This window comes from Leucopleurus acutus (assembly GCF_964270905.1).
Source record: "Leucopleurus acutus genome assembly, chromosome: 1".
Lineage (NCBI taxonomy): Eukaryota > Metazoa > Chordata > Mammalia > Artiodactyla > Delphinidae > Leucopleurus > Leucopleurus acutus.
The window spans coordinates 12,453,413-12,472,924 of NC_139142.1; the positions used below are offsets into that span (position 1 = coordinate 12,453,413).

Here is a 19,512-nt window from a genome sequence, read left to right on the forward strand (position 1 = left end):
GGGTTTCACTTTCCAGTCGCTGCAGGCCTCCTGCATGTGTGCACAGCAGGGCTGTTCTAAGTTGGGACCCTTGAAGCAGGAGGAGGCAGGCGTGCTTGTTCTCCCCGAGCGTGTCTGGGACAGCACCCATTGGGGGCCTAATTACATGCCAGGTGCTCCTGTGGGTTGGGTGTGATACCCCCCTGCCCAGCCACCTGGGGGGGTTGAAGCAGTGATAGGCTGGCGGTGGACCTGGCTAGGGGACTCCAGAGCCACTGCTGCCACTGTGGAGATAAGCACAGAGCGGGTGCCAGGCCCTAGCTCCCTGTGCAGGGCTTCTCTTTCTCCATTCTGGGGCTGCAGTGGGTGGGGGTGGGGTGGGGGGAGACACAGGGTGGGGGAGGGTCTTCTGTTACTTCCTTTGCCTTTGTTGCCACCTGGACGGCACCTGCTCTTTGTTTCCATTTTAGCCGAATGCTCCCTCCTCCTGGAAGCCTTTCTGGATTAGTCCTCCTGTGTGCTCCCATCGTCCCCCAGCTCAGATGCCTCACATCCGCTCTGTTACGGCACCAGGCTTGCCAGCAGGCCCGTCCCCTGCCAGGCTGTGGGCTCCCCGAGAGCAGGGCCTCGCCCCGTGCACACACCCTGGACACCCTCACTTCTCCCTCTCGGTTTTGTTGAGCTTGTCTGTCTGTCTGCATTTCCTGGATTTGAGGACAGAGGTCTTGTCTGTGTATTCTGCCACCACCACCTGACCAGCACACCACCTGACCCCCGGCAGGTGCCCAGGAAATACCGTGGTGTAATTAACAGAGTGAACGGCTACCCTTCTGCTCTCCCTGCCCGCCAGGCCCCTGCCCTGGGGCGATGGGCGTTAGGGAGCAGTGATGCCCCGAGGCCTGCGATGCTCACGCTCTGTGGTGGCAGCGGTGGCCTGGCTTCCCTGCCTGCCTCTCCCTGCCCTCACAGGTCCTGGCAGGCTGCCACCTGCCGCTGATGCGCCCACGCACACTCTGCTCCCCCATGTCCCCCGGGAGTGAGGGAACTGGTGCAGCACCGTCTGGTAGTGGGTAAGGGCTGCCGGGGTGTGCCGCCCGCCCCGGCCCTGCCTGCCTGAGTGGTGGGTGGAGCAGAGTGGGGCACAGTGGCTGCAGAGACGCATGATCCCCAGCCCAGCTGCTTGCTGGGACAGGGGACGGCCGCCCCTCTCCCGCTGAGCTCTTTGGGCATGCCCAGGGCAGAAGGTGCCAGGAAACCAGCCTAGAGCTGCCACCTGGTGAGGGTGCAGGGGAGTAGGATGGGTCCCGTGGACCTGGTGGTGTTGGTGGCTCCACCGGCCCCGCATGACGCGTGTCCCCACCCTGCTGTGACCCCGCACACTGCGCTCTGGCCTAAAGGTGGTGCTGGCTGTGAGCCCCATGCCCTCCCTCTGCCCATCAACAAAAATGTTAACTTTTCCAAGAAGCCCAGGGAAGGGAACTCTACAGCTGCTGATTTGTAGCTCCAGGATCCCTCACCACCATAAAATAGGGTTCTTCACATCAACCCCAAGCACGGATGCTGCTGCTTTGCTGGGAGGAGAGAACAGGGCAGCCCTGAGCCCCTCTAGGCATTCAAGTGTGAGGATAGGACCACCCTCCCTCCCCATCCTGCCTAAACGTCTAAATCCTTCTTCTCCCTCCCCCAAATCCCCACTGCAGCCTGGTCATAGCGTGTAGTAGGCCCTCAGTAGATACTGTTGAATAGAAGTGAGCTCCTTGGAGCAGAGGAAAGGAGTCCTAGGTGTTCCATCCCTAGGGTAGAGCTGAGAAATCCTGGCTTTATAGACCCAAATGGGGACGCTACACCCCGTGATGTTCCTCTCCAGGCCTCAGTTTCTGTGTTCCATAGATAATCTATAAGGCTCTACCGGTTTTCGTTTTTCTTTTCTTTTTTTGTGGTACGCGGGCCTCTCACTGTTGTGGCCTCTCCCGTTGCGGAGCACAGGCTCCGGACGCGCAGGCTCAGCGGCCATGGCTCACGGGCCCAGCCACTCCGCGGCATGTGGGATCTTCCCGGACCGGGGCACGAACCCGCGTCCCCTGCATCGGCAGGCGGATTCTCAACCCCTGCACCACCAGGGAGGCCCTATTTTTTCTTTCTTTTAATATTTATTTATTTTTGGCTGTGTCGGGTCTTAGTTGCGGCATGTGGGATCTTTCGTCGCGACGTGCGGGCTCGGTAGTTGCGGCGCACAGGCTCCAGAGCACGTGGGCTCTGTAGTTGTGGCGTGTGGGCTTAGTTGCCTTGCGACATGTGGGATCTTAGTTCCCCGACCAGGGATCGAATCTGCGTCCCCTGCGTGGGAAGGCGGATTCTTAACCACTGGACCACCAGGGAAGCCCCCTCTGCTGGTTTTGAGATCTGATTCTCACCACCCTCTGCTGTTGGCTAGGGTGGTATGGGTCCAGCTTGCCATCGCCCCTGCTGCCCCTCTGCTTGCTGGTGGCCTCACCGCAGACATTCTTCCTTAGAGCCCAGCTTTAGCTGCTGGTGACGAGGCTTGTATTTACCATGGAAAATGGTTCCTGAGACACCATTTATGGGCAGAATTTCTTCTCAGGAGATGCATGTGGTGCCCTGCCCGTGCTTCTGGAGCTGCCCCCACCACCTTCCTTGGTCCAGGAACTCAGCACAGATGCTTCCTAGCATCAGAGCAACCCAAAGGGAGGGTGGCAGGCGTTCTCGGGGACGTTTGAATTATCCTCCAGTCCCGTCCCTGTGGGTTTCCCCTGGCTCTTCTGGGACGTGTGGGCCCTTGGCTGTTTTCAGAGTTGGCAGCCCTGCGTTAGTAACTATAAAGCTGTGCTGTGCTTCTCTGTGCCAGCACCCCCACCCCACCCTCCCTCTAGAGGAGCCAGACGTCCCTTAGAGAAGGTCCTCCTCCTGTTACGGATGAGGGTTTGGCTCACAGAGGGACTGTGACTTGCCTGAGGTCACACAGCGAGTAGCTTTGCCCTCACTTGGTGTTTGAGTTTCCAGGTGTTCCTTCCCACACATCTCTTCCTCCTGGGTCAGCTCAAAGGAAATATTTGTTTTCCTCTCTGGGAACAAAGGCTGGGCTTGGTTTGTTTCTGTGAACGCAGCCATGAGGAGAGGCAGTCACCAAGTGTTCAGGGGTAGGGGGTTTTCTGACGATCTGGGAACCGCAGATGGCCCAGGTTGGTGGCTTTAAATCGCTGGGTTCTGAGACTTGGTGTGGCCTCATTAGGGGAGCCGGTGCTCCTAGGCTTGTGCGGACCTGAGCTAGTTTCAAGCCCTGGGGACCCCAGGCTTAATTGAAACGAGGTGGAACAGATGGGCTGAGTCTATCAGCAGCTTTACGTGACAGTCTCTTAACATAAAAGCACTTCATTACCCACTCATTTCGCTGGGGCTTCCTGCCCCAGTCGGAGGGAACGTGGCGGAAACGAGAGCCTCTCGTCCAGATGGAATCACAAGCACGTGGCCTGTGGGCCCGTCTCTGAACAGGCGGCCGAGGATAAATCATCAGGCTTACGTCTCCGCTCAGCAGCTAAATTAAACAAATCGTTCCCCTGGCTGTAACATCGCAGAACGTGGGCCGTGTCGCTGCGTTTGGGGGTCAAGTCCCCGTTGCTCTCAGATGGGGTAGCATCGAGGGAGGCATGATTGGTTGGGGGTGGAGGCAGCAGGCTGTCACTAGGGAAGGTATGAGACAAGCGTAACTCTAGAAAGTGCCCCGGTCTGTGGTCTCGGGGAAAGCTCACCAGCCCAGAGCACCCAGCCTGGCCCTCGCTCTGCATCCCGCCGTCAAATCCCTTTACCAGCGTTCTGCTATGGTTCCCTCCGACTGGAAATCCTAGTGATTCTTGTCCTGACCCCTCCACATGATGTTGGGAGGAGGAAAGAGAGGGGACTGTGTTTGGGTGTGTGTTTTTGTTTGGGCCACGATGTTGTGGAAGGGAGTTCAGGAACCCCTCTTGGCCAAATCGAGGTGGGAGTCTGGAGGAGTGCTAATCGATGGCAGGAGTATAAGCCCTGTGATGTGTGCAGAGACCGCCAGGAATACTGCTCCTGACTTTCTCGGTCTGTCCGTGTGAGCGTCTCAGCCTTTCAGAATCCCAGAGGCGCCTCACCTGTGTGAACCTTAGCCGTGCGGTTTCTGGAAAAGTTACGGCTGTGGGGTTTGCAGTCTCTCCTCCTCCCTTGGGGCACTGGAATAGACGCTGGGGACATTGGAATTCGTGTGGTGGCTTTCCCATCTGAGTCACGTCTACTGTTTAGGAATTTTAAATTCCCCTTTCTTTGCTTGTTTGCTCATAAAACTATCACATTTGGGATTTTACAGTTGGAAAGCCTGGCGTATTCAAACCAGCATTACAAATTCACTTTGAGATGTTTTGAACTTCGGTTAACATCTACAAGCTGTGGGATCTTCAGGCACATGGTGGGCGATTTGTAGGTAAAATAGGAAATAACAGGGGAGTAAAGTAACTTATAGTAGTGGAGCAGAGTAGTTAGTTTTCAGGACTTGGTCCTCTTGTTCATGTGAGAAAGAGAAGACACCACTTCCAAAAAAGAGACTTGAAAAAGAATAAAACCTCACTCAGTATAAATTTTGAGGAATATTTTCTGATCAGTCTCATTTTGTCAGCTGTCACTTAGCTGCTTTTTGCTGCCTGTGCGTGGGGAGTCACTGGCGAGGCAAAATGTGAAAGTGCCACAGAAGTGGGAGGGTGAAACATTAGGAGTTGAGGGGAAAGAAACTCATATATGATTAAGGGCATCAAGGATGGCTTCATGGAGGAGGTGACATTTTCACTGAACTTCGGAGGATGGATAGGATTCTGACTGGTGGTGGTCGGGGCCAGTGATGTGTGAGGATGAAAGAGCGCCCCAGTGGGAAATGCAGGGTATGTACAGTACACTGTAACCAAAGGTTTGACTTGCTGGCCACACTTAGCAGCTAATACGTTTCCTGGCTCTCTCCTACACTGCGGGACTCTAAGCATTCTCCGCAGCCCAGTTTAGAGGCTGCTGCCTCTGAGACGTTTTCCCAGACTTGCCTGGGCAGAGTTTGGCAGTGCCCCCCATGCTGTGCTGCTCTGGCACCTGTCCTTTTGTGCTGTGACGGTCTACCTCCCTGCCTTTGCCACCAGCTGAGAGTTCTCAGCTCACAGCTAGGCCGCTCATGTGTGTTTCTGAGTATCTGAACCCCAGACCCCACACCCCAGGTGTGCTGGGTGCGCACTCAAAGCTGTTATTACTTGTGTTACTGATTCTCAGTATTGGATAGGTCTCTGTGTTGCTTGGACTGTGTGGACTGCACATCTTGCTGTCTGGACCATCCTGATCTCCTTGGCAACCGTGAGCATCATCTTCCTCCTGGATGCCTCGTGTGGGTGTTTGTCTTAACTTCTCTGGGATCTCCCTCTCATTTCCTCTATGTTAAAAACTCCTTTTCAAACTCTCATGGAGGGTCATTCTGTGCACCTAAACTCAAGGCATTTAGCAGCGTTTATTCTTCCTTCCTGGCAAAATCTTGAGCCATAAAATTCATTTGGCAAGAGAAAAGGATTTCTTCCCATTTTGTTGTGAAATCATTGTGCTTAATCTAACAATCCCAGTGTTTCCAATGGAAACTGAAGATAACCTTTGCCACAGACACACAGAGTGTTTCCACCCTGCAACTTTCCGGGACCTTTCCTTTCTTCCACCAGCGGAGAAAGTGACCTTTCTGTTTGAGCATGCACAAAGGTTGACATGAGCCTTGGCACGATTTTAAGCCTTTTCAGCGAGGCCCCTACGTTGCCTCAGGCGGTGGGTGAACTTCTCCGGGATCCCTGAGCCTCCGTTTTCCAGGGACTGGTGGTCTGGGAGCCCACCCCTTCCCCCAGGGCCTCCTGCCTCAGGTCCCAGCGCAGGGCCCAGGGCTGTAAGCCAGCCTCTGCCCTCATCCCTCAGTTCTCCTGGCTGGCATCTCTTCTTCCCGGCCGATGGAGGCTTTGCAATTTCTGATGGGGGATGCTGGAAAAAGTTTGATTGGGGGGGGGGCGGTGATTAAAAGAATCAATAATCCACGTCATTTTTTGTGTTGGATACGTTGTGAATTGTCTCTGGAGAAAGGCTTTTTTTTTTTTTTTTTTTTTTAAGTGGACCTGTCATGTTCACGGTTCAATACCTAGTAAATAGATGCTGCTGACATTCTTTGGGGGAAGCCATGCCACAGGGTTAAAATAATTTAAGGTGTTAGAACCACATTACAGAATCCTTTTTAAATGTTGGGAAAGCTTGCTCTTGTCCTGATCACTCTAATAAAGAGAGTTCTGGGGCGTCCCTCGTGGCGCAGTGGTTGAGAGTCCGCCTGCCGATGCAGGGGACACGGGTTCGTGCCCCGGTCCGGGAAGATCCCACATGCCGCGGAGCGGCTAGGTGCGTGAGCCATGGCCGCTGAGCCTGCGCGTCTGGAGCCTGTGCTCCGCAACGGGAGAGGCCACAACAGTGAGAGGCCCGCGTACTGGGAAAAAAAAAAGAGAGTTCTGTCATTTTAGTATATTTCCTTTGAGGGTTTCTTCTTTTTTAGCATATCTTTAATTTTCTACATTCAGTTAGGCATCCTTTTATTCATTTCAGCATTCTTTGCCCTCTTCCTACCCAGGATCGCGGCCGTACCTTCCATCACCTAACCGGTCCCCAGCGTCAGTTTGCGGCACAAGTCCTCAAGTGCCCCTCCCTTACACACACCCGGTCATACTCGGATTTGTATTTTGAAGGTGGGTGTTTTAGAGCCTCCATTTAATATTCTGCTGTTGACAGTTTTGTGGTGAAGTAGATAGCTTGCTAGGAGTTTGGGGTACACACACTTACTCTCAGAGGTAAGTTGAGGGGGTCGGTTGTGGGGGGGCCGGAGCTGAGTCCTCCTGTTCCAACCAAGGGAGGAGGTCCTGGAGAAAGCACGGCTTACCTGAGGGCTTCCAGGACATTCACTGCCATGGCTCCGTGGGTGCTCTATTTATAAGTCCTGGATAGAGACTGGCTGGAAAGGAATTAGGAGGCCCATCTCCCACAGGGACTGGGCAATTTGATGGAGACAACTGGGCGACACGCAGAAAATGAGCTTCACCTGCAAGCCCCGGGAACCGCAGGTCACCTCTGGCCCCAGGGACAGACCAGGTGGAGTGAGGCATCCAGGCTTGTCCTGGGGTCCCTCCCAGCTCCCTCTGTGCGGCCCCCAGCCTCTGCCTTCCCTCCCCCTGTCCCCCTGCCTCTCCCAGAGCCCCACCTCCAGAGGGCAGTGACAGATCCCCCAGATCTTGTTACCTCAAGACTTAGCACCACCTGCACGTGACGTGGAGGCACTCGGGAAGCCTCGAAGCTTCCTTGGGAGGAGTGAGGTTTGAGGGAGTTTGGGAGGGAAGGAACGTTTAGGCTGGAGCGCTGGCCTGTGTGAAGGCTGGTGACAGGAGGGATGACGCGGGCCCAGGTGACTCCCGGAGCCAGCTGGTAATCACAGCCTGGGCCCCATATTGGGTTCTGACACGTGGGGAGCCGTGCTCACCAGCAGGGACGAGCGTTTGGTGTCATGGGTTCAGTGAAGCCACGTGCCTGGGTGCTGGTCTCGTTGACTCTTGGGGGGCTGGGAGGTCCTGCCACCACCAAGGCCACTTGCTTAGTTGTAGTCACGTGTGAGTTCTGCGCATGACCTGGTGCCTCTGAAATCTGCTCTCCCGCTCCTGCATCATCCTTCCTGCCACTAGCAGAGCTCTGTCACCTGTGAAGCCTGGACTGGGGCACCCCCTCCCGTGTCCTGGATTTTCCCCACTGGGTACGTTTGTACTTGTCATGAGAGGATTCTAATAGGAAGGGAGTGTCTTCCTTCCACTCGGCTTCCTGGTTCTGTTCTGAGAGCTTCTCTCCACCTGTGACCCCTGGGAGCCAGTGCCACGGCCTCAAGACGGCCCCTCGGCACTCCCCGTGTGCCCCCAGGTTGCCTCTGGAGGGTCCAGATCAGGAAGCTGTCAATCCGAGGGCGGTCTGAGTCTCTGGGCTTATTGACACTGTGTGCGAAACCAGATGCAGCCCCTGGGAGCCCCAGCTGGGGTGCCAGACGCTTCCTGGAGTGTCCTGCCCGTCCCATCCCTCCCCGAGGTGTAGGGCCTTGTTTGTGTCAGGACAGCCCTGGGAGGAACTTCAGAGTCGATAAGATCCTAAATTTTAGATTTGCAGCCTGGCTGGGGTCAGGTGGGTTCTTTCCCCTTGGGCTTACAAAGAGCTTTCTAGCCCCGACCCCCTTGCTACGTGAGAATCCAAGTACCACCACCCTGCGCTGACCTACTTTTGTGACTTTTCTTTTAGGTGGTTTCAAGTGGTTAGCAATGAGGTCCCTCCAGCATGCAGTTAGTGCAGTTGCGTTTAGGAAAAGGAGAATCTGGGGTTTCCCCAGCATCTTATACTGGGATCTCAGAACACACCTAAAGCAGGTGCACAGAGGAGAGGGAATGGGGGTACAAAATCTGCTCTGGATCTCGGTGCTTAAACCCACCCCCTGCCCTGCTCCTGCCTCTCCGCAGCCCAGTTCTCTGTGGAGGGAGGGCAGGGGGTCTCTGGGAGGGCTGCACCCCAAGCCTGACTCTTCCCTCCTGCCATCAGGCCGCAAGGATGGGATGAGACGAGAGGCCGCAAGGCTCGTGTGTGCCCTTATCCCTCGTCCTGGCCTCGGGATGTGACAGTGTGCTTTGTTTCTGCCTTTGCAAAGGCCCGGGTAGCACCAGGAAGGCTTGTTGGCACATTGGGGGCTATCCAGAGCACACCTTGGGGCCTGTGCTCTCTGTCCTCGCTCCGTGTCCCCACTCCCGCAGCCGGCCGGGGTGTGACCAGTGCCCGCCGAGCCCGCCCGTGTGTCAGCTGCGGGCTCCACAGTGGCTTTCTGTTCTGAGTACCAGGCAGGAGGGGCCCCTTGTCAGCAGCCTCCTCACGTAGCCGGAGGGCCTGGCCCGTCGCCCTGGAGGCCCCGCCGCCCTGAGGGGACGCATTTGCTCAGCTTTCCTCAGGGAATCCCCTCGTCACCAGTGTTGCAGAGCACGGCAGCCACTAGCACGTCACATGTGGCTGGCGGGGCCTCCAGATGTGGCTAGTGTGACTGAAGAAGTGAATTTCTAATTTGTTTAGATTTGAAAGCTGATACTGGATTCAGTTACTGGAAACTTTTTAAGTGTGTTTGGAACAACTTCGGTTTGCGACTCTGCTGATTCAGACTGTGTTTCCAGTGACAGTTTAGCATCTGAATTGCGATGTGCTGTGAGTGTAAACTACACACTGAATTTCAAAGACTTAGTGTGAAAAAAGAACGTGAAGTGTCTCACTCATGGTTTTATGTTGGTTATGTGGTGAAACAATATTTTGGAAATGTTGGTTTAATTAAAGTATATGATTTGTATGTTGTCACTCGTTTCTTTTTACTTTTCTAAGGTGACTACTAAGAACATTTGAAATTAATGTGTTTCATGTTGTATTTCTGCTGGCCAGCTCTGACCTTCGTACTCAAACCTCTGAGCCTGTTTTTGCTGGAAATGTGATTGGTGGTCCTTTGGTGGGAGCAGTTAAGGTCTTGGGGGTATCTTTGGCCCCCAAATTTTGGATTAACTTTTGGGAGGCCCATGATGTTTTGAGAGGAACACATCATGGAAACATTGTTAATAAAACATTACTTCTTAATTGTGCAAGTGATACATATTTCTTGTGGGAAAATTAGAAAATACTGATTAGACAAAATGAACCATCCAGTTCTGGAAGGAGAATACATGGATTTTCCAGCAATATTTTCTAGCAGTGTTTCCAGCAGTCTTTTGCTTAGGTAATCATAAGCATAAAAATACCACTTTGCATTATTGCAATGCAGAGGCCTTCAAGATGATTTCTCATTCTGTATCTCCTTCATAAACGTGTGCACCCTTCTTCAAGCACCCTGATAAATAGGGCTGGCACTCCAGACAGTTGGACCATGGCAGAGGAAACCAGCCAAGACTTCAAAGGCGACTGTAGCTGGTTGGACAGTGATAAGAAGGAAATCTTCTAGAAGTTGGGCTGAGCACTTGAGTTTAGTGTTGAGGCTGGAGAGGGACTCCACGACAGGATGGACCCATCTGGTTGGGAGTCCTTCCTTTTGCTAAAAGTGGATTTACCTGATTTTACTCACAGTGTGTGTTTTGCCCCCAGGGAGGGACTGTGGAATTCTTTGGTGAGCTCATTCAACTGAGAAACAGTTTTTTCCGCGTTGACTTTTCCAAGCCCTGAAGGAGAGCTGAGGCTGTAACGCAGCTCAGACTCTGTCCAGCACTGAGACTTGTTTGAGAAAACATTGGCCATCTCTGGTGAGGTGACACGTGACCTCAGAGAGTAAAGAAAGACATCCTCCAACACTGAGTGCAGAGGGGCCCGTGTGTTTGGGAGTGGGGTACTCCTCCTGGTTTAGCATCCCCTCCCTCCCCTCAATTTCTGGTGTGGCAGGAGCCATGTAAAGATAATAAGGAGAGTGGCTCAAATCATTTTGTACATTCTGTGAAGGTGTTGGCCTCTCCAGGCGTGCTTGCCTAGGCCACCATTCTCAGGATTCAGAGAGCTCTGCGGTGTCCAGCTGGGCCCTGTGGGATTAGCCGATCGTGTTAATTGTCCCCTTTTTCTTCATCAGTGCTGGTTGGCAGTGTACTGAGTACAGAGATTCATCACGTCATCAGTAGAGCGACTGCTGAAAAAAAAGTCGTGTCTCGAGGGGCTTCCCTGGTGGCGCAGTGGTTGAGAGTCCGCCTGCCGATGAAGGGGACACGGGTTCGTGCCCCGGTCCGGGAGGATCCCACATGCCGCGGAGCGGCTGGGCCCGTGAGCCATGGCCGCTGAGCCTGCGCGTCCGGAGCCTGTGCTCCGCAACGGGAGAGGCCACAACAGGGAGAGACCCACGTACCGCAAAAAAAAAAAAGTCGTGTCTCAATAGAAACACTTTATTTATTTATTTTTTGCGGTATGCGGGCCTCTCACTGCTGTGGCCTCTCCCGTTGCGGAGCACAGGCTCCGGACGCGCAGGCTCAGCGGCCATGGCTCACGGGCCCAGCCGCTCCGCGGCATGTGGGATCTTCCCGGACCGGGGCACAAGCCCGTGTCCCCTGCATCGGCAGGCGGACTCTCAACCACTGTGCCACCAGGGAAGCCCGGAGACATTTTTTTTAAAGGCATAAGAGGAGCTTTGTTGGTCAAGAGTTTCTTGACCACTTTTGTAGGACCAAGAATACTTAGGAATCCTACTACCTTGCTTGTCTTCTGTAAAATTAGATTTTTTTATCTTCCGATTTGTGAAAAGCAAGGCACATCTGGGCAGGGAAGACCAGTGTGCCCTGAGAATTGCTCTGGGAAGCATGAGTGGTGGGTCGGCACACTCCAAGGAGAACTTTGTTAGCCGTCCCTACCCCAAGGGGACATGGCCGATGGCTGGTGCCTGGGCCTTCTTTCAGAGGCCCTTGGTGTGAGGGCAGAAGGCAGCTCACTTCCCGGGTGTCCCCTCTCTGACGGGCACAGAGTAGCTGCGATTTATCCCTCCCCCAGGGAAGTCACTGCTGAAAAGAGAGAAGTCTCACTTACAGCCTGTACCAAAGAGCTGCTGAAAGCTAGGATCCCAAATCGTCAGCTTGTAAAGACGCAGTAACATCCCTTTAATCTTTATTCTGTATTTTTTAATTGCACAAGCAAAACATACCGTAAAAATAAAGACATCTTTTAAAAAGAAACTCCTGATCCTGCTAATCTAGCATCTGATACATCTTCTTTTTCCCAAAGTCTCTGTACACACGCAGACCTAATTTTTATTTGGTAATAATCAAGGCGGAAGCACAATTCGCTTTTTTGACTTTTCGCTTACTGGTATCTTAACTATTCCTTCCTGTTATATGGTGTTTTTATAGTTACTGTTTAATGGCTGGCACACTCATCCAGCAACTTGGTAAACTGTAATTGTCTTAATCAGTCTTTATTCTGTTTTCTGTGCTTAATGGTATCCTTTCCCCTTTGTTTCTGTAGGAAGTTCTCCAGCAGCTGATCGTAATGAATTTGCCCAATGTCTTGATGATTGGCAAAGACCCGCTGTCTGGTGAGTGAAAGCCACCCCCCCGACACCCCCCCCACCCCCTGTAGAGCCTGGGCAGGGCCATCAGCCCTGGGCAGCTGTCAGAGGCAGAGCTCTGGCTGCCAGCTTGGAGCCAGCACAGTGAAAGCACGTGATCATTCGGGTGTGATCGTAACGGGTGGGTTTATCACCCTGAGGCATCACGCCAAGAGCGCATTTCTTCCTTAAGAATATATCCTCTGACCCCTGGGATTGGAGCCCAGAGGCAGGCGAGGCCTCGGGCTTAGGGCCCCGAGTTGTATGGTGGACCCCCAGGGGTCTCTCCTCACACCATCGTGGGGTGTGGTCTCTATTGGCAGGAAAGAATCTTTGGAGGGAGCTGATGTCCCTTCCGCTGGGATCCTGTGCTGCTTTATTCCCCCCATGGTAGGTCTCACCGGGACATCCTGTCGTGTGTCCGTTTTCACGTCTCCCTCTGGTCTCTGAGGCCTGAGTGGGCAAGGTTCTAAGTCCTAGTCTCGGACACTCGGTGTGACTTTGAAAGACTGAAATGTCCTCCTGGACACCTTCCAGAGAGCCAGGGCTTAGTTCATCCCTGATAGTTAACACACTGGGTTGGTTAAACAGGGTGATAGATTTCCTCCCCTCCACCTTTGTGTCCGTTCACCTGGACCCGTGGCTCATGGATGAAAGCTTGCAGGCCCCAGGGACAGATGTGCTCGCTGACTGGAACTTCCCTGGTTTCCGTGGAGACCTTGTTAGCCTCCTGGGCTAGGTGTGGAGTCAAGGAATGCAGGAAGGATCCCACACATTAGAGCCTTTTGCAGAAGGAACTGAAGCTTCCCTCTGTCGGTCCCTCCCCGCCCTGCTCTCCCTGGAGTCTGGCTGTCCTTGCTCCTGTCCACGTGAGCTCAGTTGGCTGGAGAGCAAAGGAGAAGTATACCAAGTGACCCGTCGAGGACATTTCTCATGGAGGAGCCCTGGCCCTGAGAGCAGCAGCTTCTGGGGCCACCGGGTCGAGGGCAGCTGAGCATTTAATCACTTTGTTCGTGGAGGCGGTCCTCCTGGGCCCCACTTCCCTTTTCGCTACGGGAGCCAAAGGAAGGGGGTTCCTTGACCTCCTGTTCATCTTCGGTGCCGCTGACCCGTGAGCACCCCCAGCCTTACACAGTGGCTCTGCAGAGCGCACCCAGGCCCTCCTGGTGGCCCCTCACCCTTCCCCACTTGGTGCGTTAATAACAGGCAGCCCTTGGTTCGCGCCACCCCCAGCTCTGCCTTAGGGCCATTCGTTTACTGGCTTTATTTCATGGTTCCCCCAGGTAGAGGACTCAGATGCAGCCCTGGGCTCCAGGGACAGTTGGGACTCCTGTGTTTCTGCAGTAACATCAGGAAAGTAAGGGTCTGCTTTGGTGAGCAGAACTGTGCTGCTTGTCCTGACTTATTTGAGGGGCTGATGTTAGAAGAGAGATGCCCAGAGAGGTTGGTGGTTCAGGCTTAGTTCTACTATTCCATCTGCTCTAGAGACAACATCGTAAGATGAGGAGAGGAAAGCAGTGGAGCAGGAAAGAAGGATGCTCCCTGCTTGAGCCTTTGGTGAGCCTACCGTGTGCTGGGCATTGGACATGTGTTTAAAGATGGAAAGGAAAATGTGCTTCCGGGGTGTGACCGTGCCATCCCGTTTATAGATGAGAGAACAGCAGCTCACGGAGTTGAAGTGACAAGCCCTCGGTCACTTAGCCCATGAGCAGAGGGGCCGATTGGGAATTTGCTCCATCCAGCGCACGAGCCTGAGCTCCGGTCCGTTATCACACACGGACAGGTGTTAGGTTGAACTGTAGGCGATTGCCAGTGTGCAACCATTTGACCTACAAAAATGACGGTGGCATATGATTCCATCTAATACTAACCACGTCCTCCTCCCCCACCCAGGCAGCATGTCACCCCATCACCCCATCATACTGCGTAGTTTGCCACCTTCCCGTTGTCAGTGCCCCCCCACCACCTGCTGCCATTTGGAAGCCTGCCCTCTGGGCTCCCCTTCTCCGGCAGGCACCTCCACTCGCCGGAACCCTGGCTCCAGCCCTCCCCCTAGCTGAGTCTCTGTTCTAGCCCCTTTGAACCACATGGGGCCAAGAGACTGTCCACATGCAAGGAACCCAGGTCGCACCTCGGGTCTGGCGCTGGACAGAAACACCTGCAGAGATGTGGACGCTGATTTTTTTAATAGCTTTATTAATGTATAATATGCATACCATGAAATTCACCTATTTTAAGTATACAATTTAGTGATTGTTTTCATAAATGGACAGAGCTGTGCAACCTTCCCCAACAATCCGGTTTTAGAACACTGTGGGGAAGCCGCCTTTAAGCTGACAGGTGAATTGCCTGCCCTCTGGTCCCCAGCACCATATAGAATCAGTGCACGTCAATTGAAGAGGTTCTGGCCCCGGTTCTGATGGAGAAGTTGGATTGATGAGATGGGGCGCCCTGGGAAAGTTTAGGACGAGAATCCCAACGGCTGCAGCAAGCTCAGAAGGCCCCTGGCAGGCAGGGCCTGACTGACAGCAGCTTCTGCGGGCTCTGCTGAGAGGGGAGGGGCTGCCTCCCCTGAAGTCAGGGCTGGAGGGATGAGACCTGGGCGCCCGCATGGGTAGGTTTTGACAGGAGTGTCGGGGGGCTCTGAGAGCAGAGGAGGTCGGCAGGAGAGGTGCACCAGCGAGAAGACGCAAATATGAGTGCCAGAGACATATTTGTGGAAGTGTTTTCTGTTTTAAATTTTAAAAATAGATGCGTGAAGCATTTGGGGTTTCTTTTAAAATAGAGAACAAAGTTGATTTCTTTCTCGCAGGGCGGCTTTTTTTAGGAATCCTGCCACATGGCTCAGGAGCATGTCTGTGCTCTTTTTGGCAGATGTTGACACTGTACTGCTATTTCTAACATTTCAGTTTTTGGTTATTTTTTGTTTTTGGTAAATGCACCTCAGTGGAGCCAGGGCAGGGGCAGGACAGATGCCAGCAGAACATCTAGTCCAAACACACACACACACACACACACACTCTCTCTCTCTCTCTCTCTCTCTCTCACTAAACGATCCCAAGACACCAAGCATTTATCCCCCTTCCTCTGACCTAAAAAGGAAGCTATCATGACTAATACTATTAGAAGATTTTTCTGTATGTCTGTCCTTCTGCACCCATCAGACAAAAAGATGTTCTTTTTTCCTACCCTGGATGGGATTCAAGGACGGTTTAGTGAATGTGAGAAAACACTTCACGTACTTTAAAACTCCATCCTCAGCGCCTGCCCTCCTGGCCCCCAATCCCCCCAATTCTCTTATTTCCTGTTTGTACCTCGAATGACCTCTGGATTTCCTCTCTGATGCTGCGTGATTTTATAATCATCTCCCTGGATACCCATCCGCGGGGAAGCATCTGTCCAGCGCCTCGTTACTGTAGATGCTGCTTCTTGGAGCCTGGCCTGGGGTCCTGCAGGACCCTGCTCTAACCCTCCCTCACGTACAGTGGCGTGTAGCAGAAAAGCCTTCCCCGGTGGCTGGGCCGTGTGTGGACCCCCAGGACTGGATGTTGTAGGGTGTCCTTTGTCTCGTTTCCAGTTGGCCAAAACGTATCCTTCTCTCCTACCCCACCCCCATTCCTCAGGCAGTGCCCTGGCTTTAATTTCCAAACAGCTGAGCTCTTCTCTCCTCCTGCCCCGCTGCCCACCGGTTCCAGCCACCACCATCCTCCTGGCTAGCACCGGAGTGGCCTTCTGTCTGCCTGCCTCTCTACCTTTGCCCCGTGCTGTCTGTTGCCGTCTATTCTCAACACAGCAGCCGGTCCTCGTAGAAAGTTAGATTATGTCACTTTTCTCCCTGTGCTGTGCACTGGCTGTTCCCTCTGCCTGGAATGCTTTTCCCAGATACTCACAGGAACAGATCCTTCCAGTCTTTGCTTGCATATCACCTGCTCGGTGCAGCCCATCCTGATGACCTCCCTGTTTGCAGCTGCGTCCCTCCCTCGTCCTCAGGACTCCCAGTGCTTTTATCCTGCTCTGCCTTCCCTTTCTTCGGCAGGAATCTTGGGGGTTTTTGTTGTTGTTGCCAATGTCTTCTAAGTGTCTGGAGCAGTGCCTGGCATGTAGTAGGTGCCTAGTAAATAGAGCATAAGCGCTGGAGACCCACTTTGTCGTTTCCCTCTCCTGTCCCCACTTCCCTCTTCCATCAAGCTAGTGATCCTTACAGATGTTAACCACATGCTGTCACAGGTACAGCGGTCAAGTGTCAGTGGTCAGGGTCAAGTGAGAGTCGACCTCTGCCCAACACCATGTGTGTGGCTGCCCTAGGCCGGTAATGATGCAGTGCAAACGGCCTGCACCCCCATCTTGCCAGCTGTGCGTCCATTAAAGATATTTACATGGCTTATCGAAGAGCGTATTCTACACGAGAACCAAGAGATCACAGTGTCCGCGGCATCTGTAAAATGAGGGAAGGCGTGGGCCAGAACTTCAGGCTCTGGTTTCTCAGCAGCCGGGCCTGTCGCTGTGCCACACACACGAAACAGACTAGATTTGTCTGACAGGAAGCCAGGGTGTTAGCAAATTAATTTCTGCAGTGAATCATAGAGCAGTCATGCTGGAAGAGAGCACTGTTTTTTCTTCCAAGGTTTGTATCTAAGTGCAGTTGTGGTTTTCAGACTTGTGAATTGCTGACCACTCCTAAGCTGTTTAGAAAGGAAAGGGTGGAGCCATGTAGGTGTAGAAGAGAAACCCAGCCCAGAGAGGGGAGGGAACTCATTCAGAGGCACACAGCATGGTGGTGTAAAAGATGTATTTATTACCATAAGTTACGCAGATGGTTATATATGTGGACAGTCAGCCACTGGTTCCAAGCCGGAGGACCAGCCACTGTCATTATTCTGCCTGGTGTCTCTTGAGTTCTAAATGCCAGGCAAGATTCCTGGGTCCAAGGAGGGGCTGATCCCGTATTCGCAGCCTACGGGGTCCTGTCTGTGAATACAGCTGGAACCTTTGAGGATAGCCTCCCATTAATTGCTGTTTGGTGATCTGGTCCTCGTCCTCAGTTTTTTCTCTCGTGATGGTTACAGAAGGGGCTTGCAGGGACAGAGAAAGCACCTTGAGGAGTCTGAGATTCTGTGCCCCCAGAGTCTGTAAATGTCATTCCTTCACAGCTTTTGCAGACCTCTGTTCTCCTGCTGCTCTGACCAAAGAAACCAGAAGGCCAGCTTCTGACCCTCCCAAATAGAAGACGGGAACGCGCTTGCATCGCTCCTCCTCACAGAGGAGCTCAGCCCGAGCCCCCCCTCCAGCTTTCTCTGTCAGATGCCCACCATGGGTGCAGTGGCCATGGAGACGAATAGGCTGTCTCTGTTCAAGGAGCCCCCAGTCTGCGTTGGGGCAGGAGGGGAGGAAAGTGTCCATGACTAGCCTGTTCCAGGGCGAGAAGCAGTGCGAGCATGCTTCCCACAGAGTGCAAGGCGGGCAATCAGTTCTGCCTGGGCAGGTCAGGAAGACTTCCTGGAGGAGGCCGTATGTGGCAGGGCCTCAAAGAACCCTCGACAGCAGCAGAGGGAGGTGTCCAGGTGTGACAGGTTCAGAGGAGTGGAAGTGTGCTGGCAGTCCCACCAGGAGCAGCGAGCTCAGGGCACAGGGAGGAAGTCTCTGTCACAGCTGAAGTTTAGGTTCCAAAGGCCAGAGGGAAACGGAACTCCTGAAACTCCTTGGAATTTAATATTTAACCCTCTAGGATTTACTTGCTCTCCTATCAAGGGCGTCCTTGAAGTGCTTCTCGGAACCCACGGAAACCTTCCCTCACTGCACCGCTCTGCCTTTTGATGACGAGCTGCAACCCCTGAGGGCCACTGCCCCCGGGGGCTGGCTCACCTCCAACCCCGCTACCGGAGAGAGGGCTCCAAGGCTGGTTTATTACAAACGGTCTTCCTGCCGCTGAGATTGTTCTTTTAGAAAGCGGGCAGGCTGCCTTCCCTCCCCTGCCACCTTCCTGCGGCTCTGCCCGCCCCAGTGCCCTGCTTGCCAAGTGACATTGTGGGTTGAGGGTCTGCCATTAGGTGTTAATGAGTGATTCTTGAGTTCTTTTTCCCAACCCTAAGCTATTTTTTCATGTCTCCTGAATTCTGGTCTTGTTTATATATATGTATAAAACTTTTGTGTTTGCAGAAACCTTAGGTCCTTTAAATGAGGAGGGAAGAAGTAAGTAAATAAAGAAAAGCTAATCTCGCCAGGCATCCGATCCTCTCCGTGCTTCCTGTTTTCTCCTGGAGGGAGCACGTTCAGAAAAGCACCCACACGCGATTTCACGGGGCACGGCTTGCGGCCTGCTCCCTTGCTTCTGTGCTGCCTGCTGGATTGAGAAATGAATTCTCCGGTCCCTGTAGAGCGCAGGGGGTTGCCGGGCCCTTGAGCTGAATGCCAGTGCTTGGCTCTTCTAGGAACGTGAAAAGCTTGGTTAGCAGCAAGCACAGCGATCGTTAGAGCACGGCCAGATGCCAGCCTTCGGAGCAGGCGCGGGACCTGCCTGGAGACCAGACTTTGTTTGGTCACCTCCTAGTGATGGGCTGTACACAGAGAGGGGGCTCCCCAGCTGCATGACCGTGCATGGCGTCCAGCGGGACTGCTCTCTGTGGCCGTGGCTGCCCGAGGAGGAGGGATGAGCTGTTATTTGTCAAAGGTCTCTATGTTCACCGATAATATTGGGGCTTTGCATTTTCTGCCTGGTGCGTGGGAGGGACCCTTTCTCAGATCACCTCCTGCCTCTGCCGCCGTCTCCCCTCCAGCCGGTGCAGACTCTGGGCCGCAAGCTGCATTCTTGGGGTTGCTGCTCCTTTTCTGATCTTCAGTCGTTTGGTGCTAGGGAATGCGTTAGTTCTCAGCTTCTGTGGCCTAGGCAGGCTGGGCTAAGGAGGCATTTTTGACGATGGCGCTGTCTGAGGGGCTTGACGTGGCTGTTGAAGTTGCTCTCTGGGAGTGGCTGCCTTGTGGCACCTGGGCAGAGGTTCTCATTACCCACACAGGGTGGTGTGAGGGATCCCTGCGGGTGGGGGCAGACTGTGGGGGGGGGGTGAAGGAGAGACGGTGGGATAACAGGGCCCTGGGTCAGGGTACGCTCTGGAGCCCCCCACATCATTTCAAACGGACGTGTGACTTCGAGCCTGCGAAGTCCACGTGTGATAACCGTTTGCTGAATGACTAATAAATGGAGTGCCTGGTGGGGGTCACACGGGTAACGTTCTAGGTGTAAGAAATCTAAGTGAGGGTTTCCTAGGAGTCGCTCTCCAGGCTGTGAGGCGGTGTGTAGAGGTGCTTGCCTCCCATCCCATGACCTGCGACAGGTATTACGGAGGGTCCCACAAGGAATAACCGTATACACTGTTCCTCATGGAACCCAAGGT

General features: G+C 53.7%; 1 protein-coding gene across 4 annotated transcripts in view; it reads left to right on the top strand.

Annotated features, from left to right (window-relative positions):
* The window catches only part of CCDC88C (coiled-coil domain containing 88C), a gene marked incomplete at its 3' end in the record, with an annotated part of 127,182 nt that overhangs the window by 41,289 nt on the left and 66,381 nt on the right, over nt 1-19,512 (top strand). For all 4 annotated transcript variants that reach the window (XM_082841878.1, XM_082841880.1, XM_082841879.1 and 1 more), the window contains exon 4: nt 12,043-12,112. In XM_082841878.1, the coding sequence (XP_082698004.1) occupies nt 12,043-12,112 (70 nt within the window). The remainder of the gene's footprint in view (nt 1-12,042; nt 12,113-19,512) is intronic.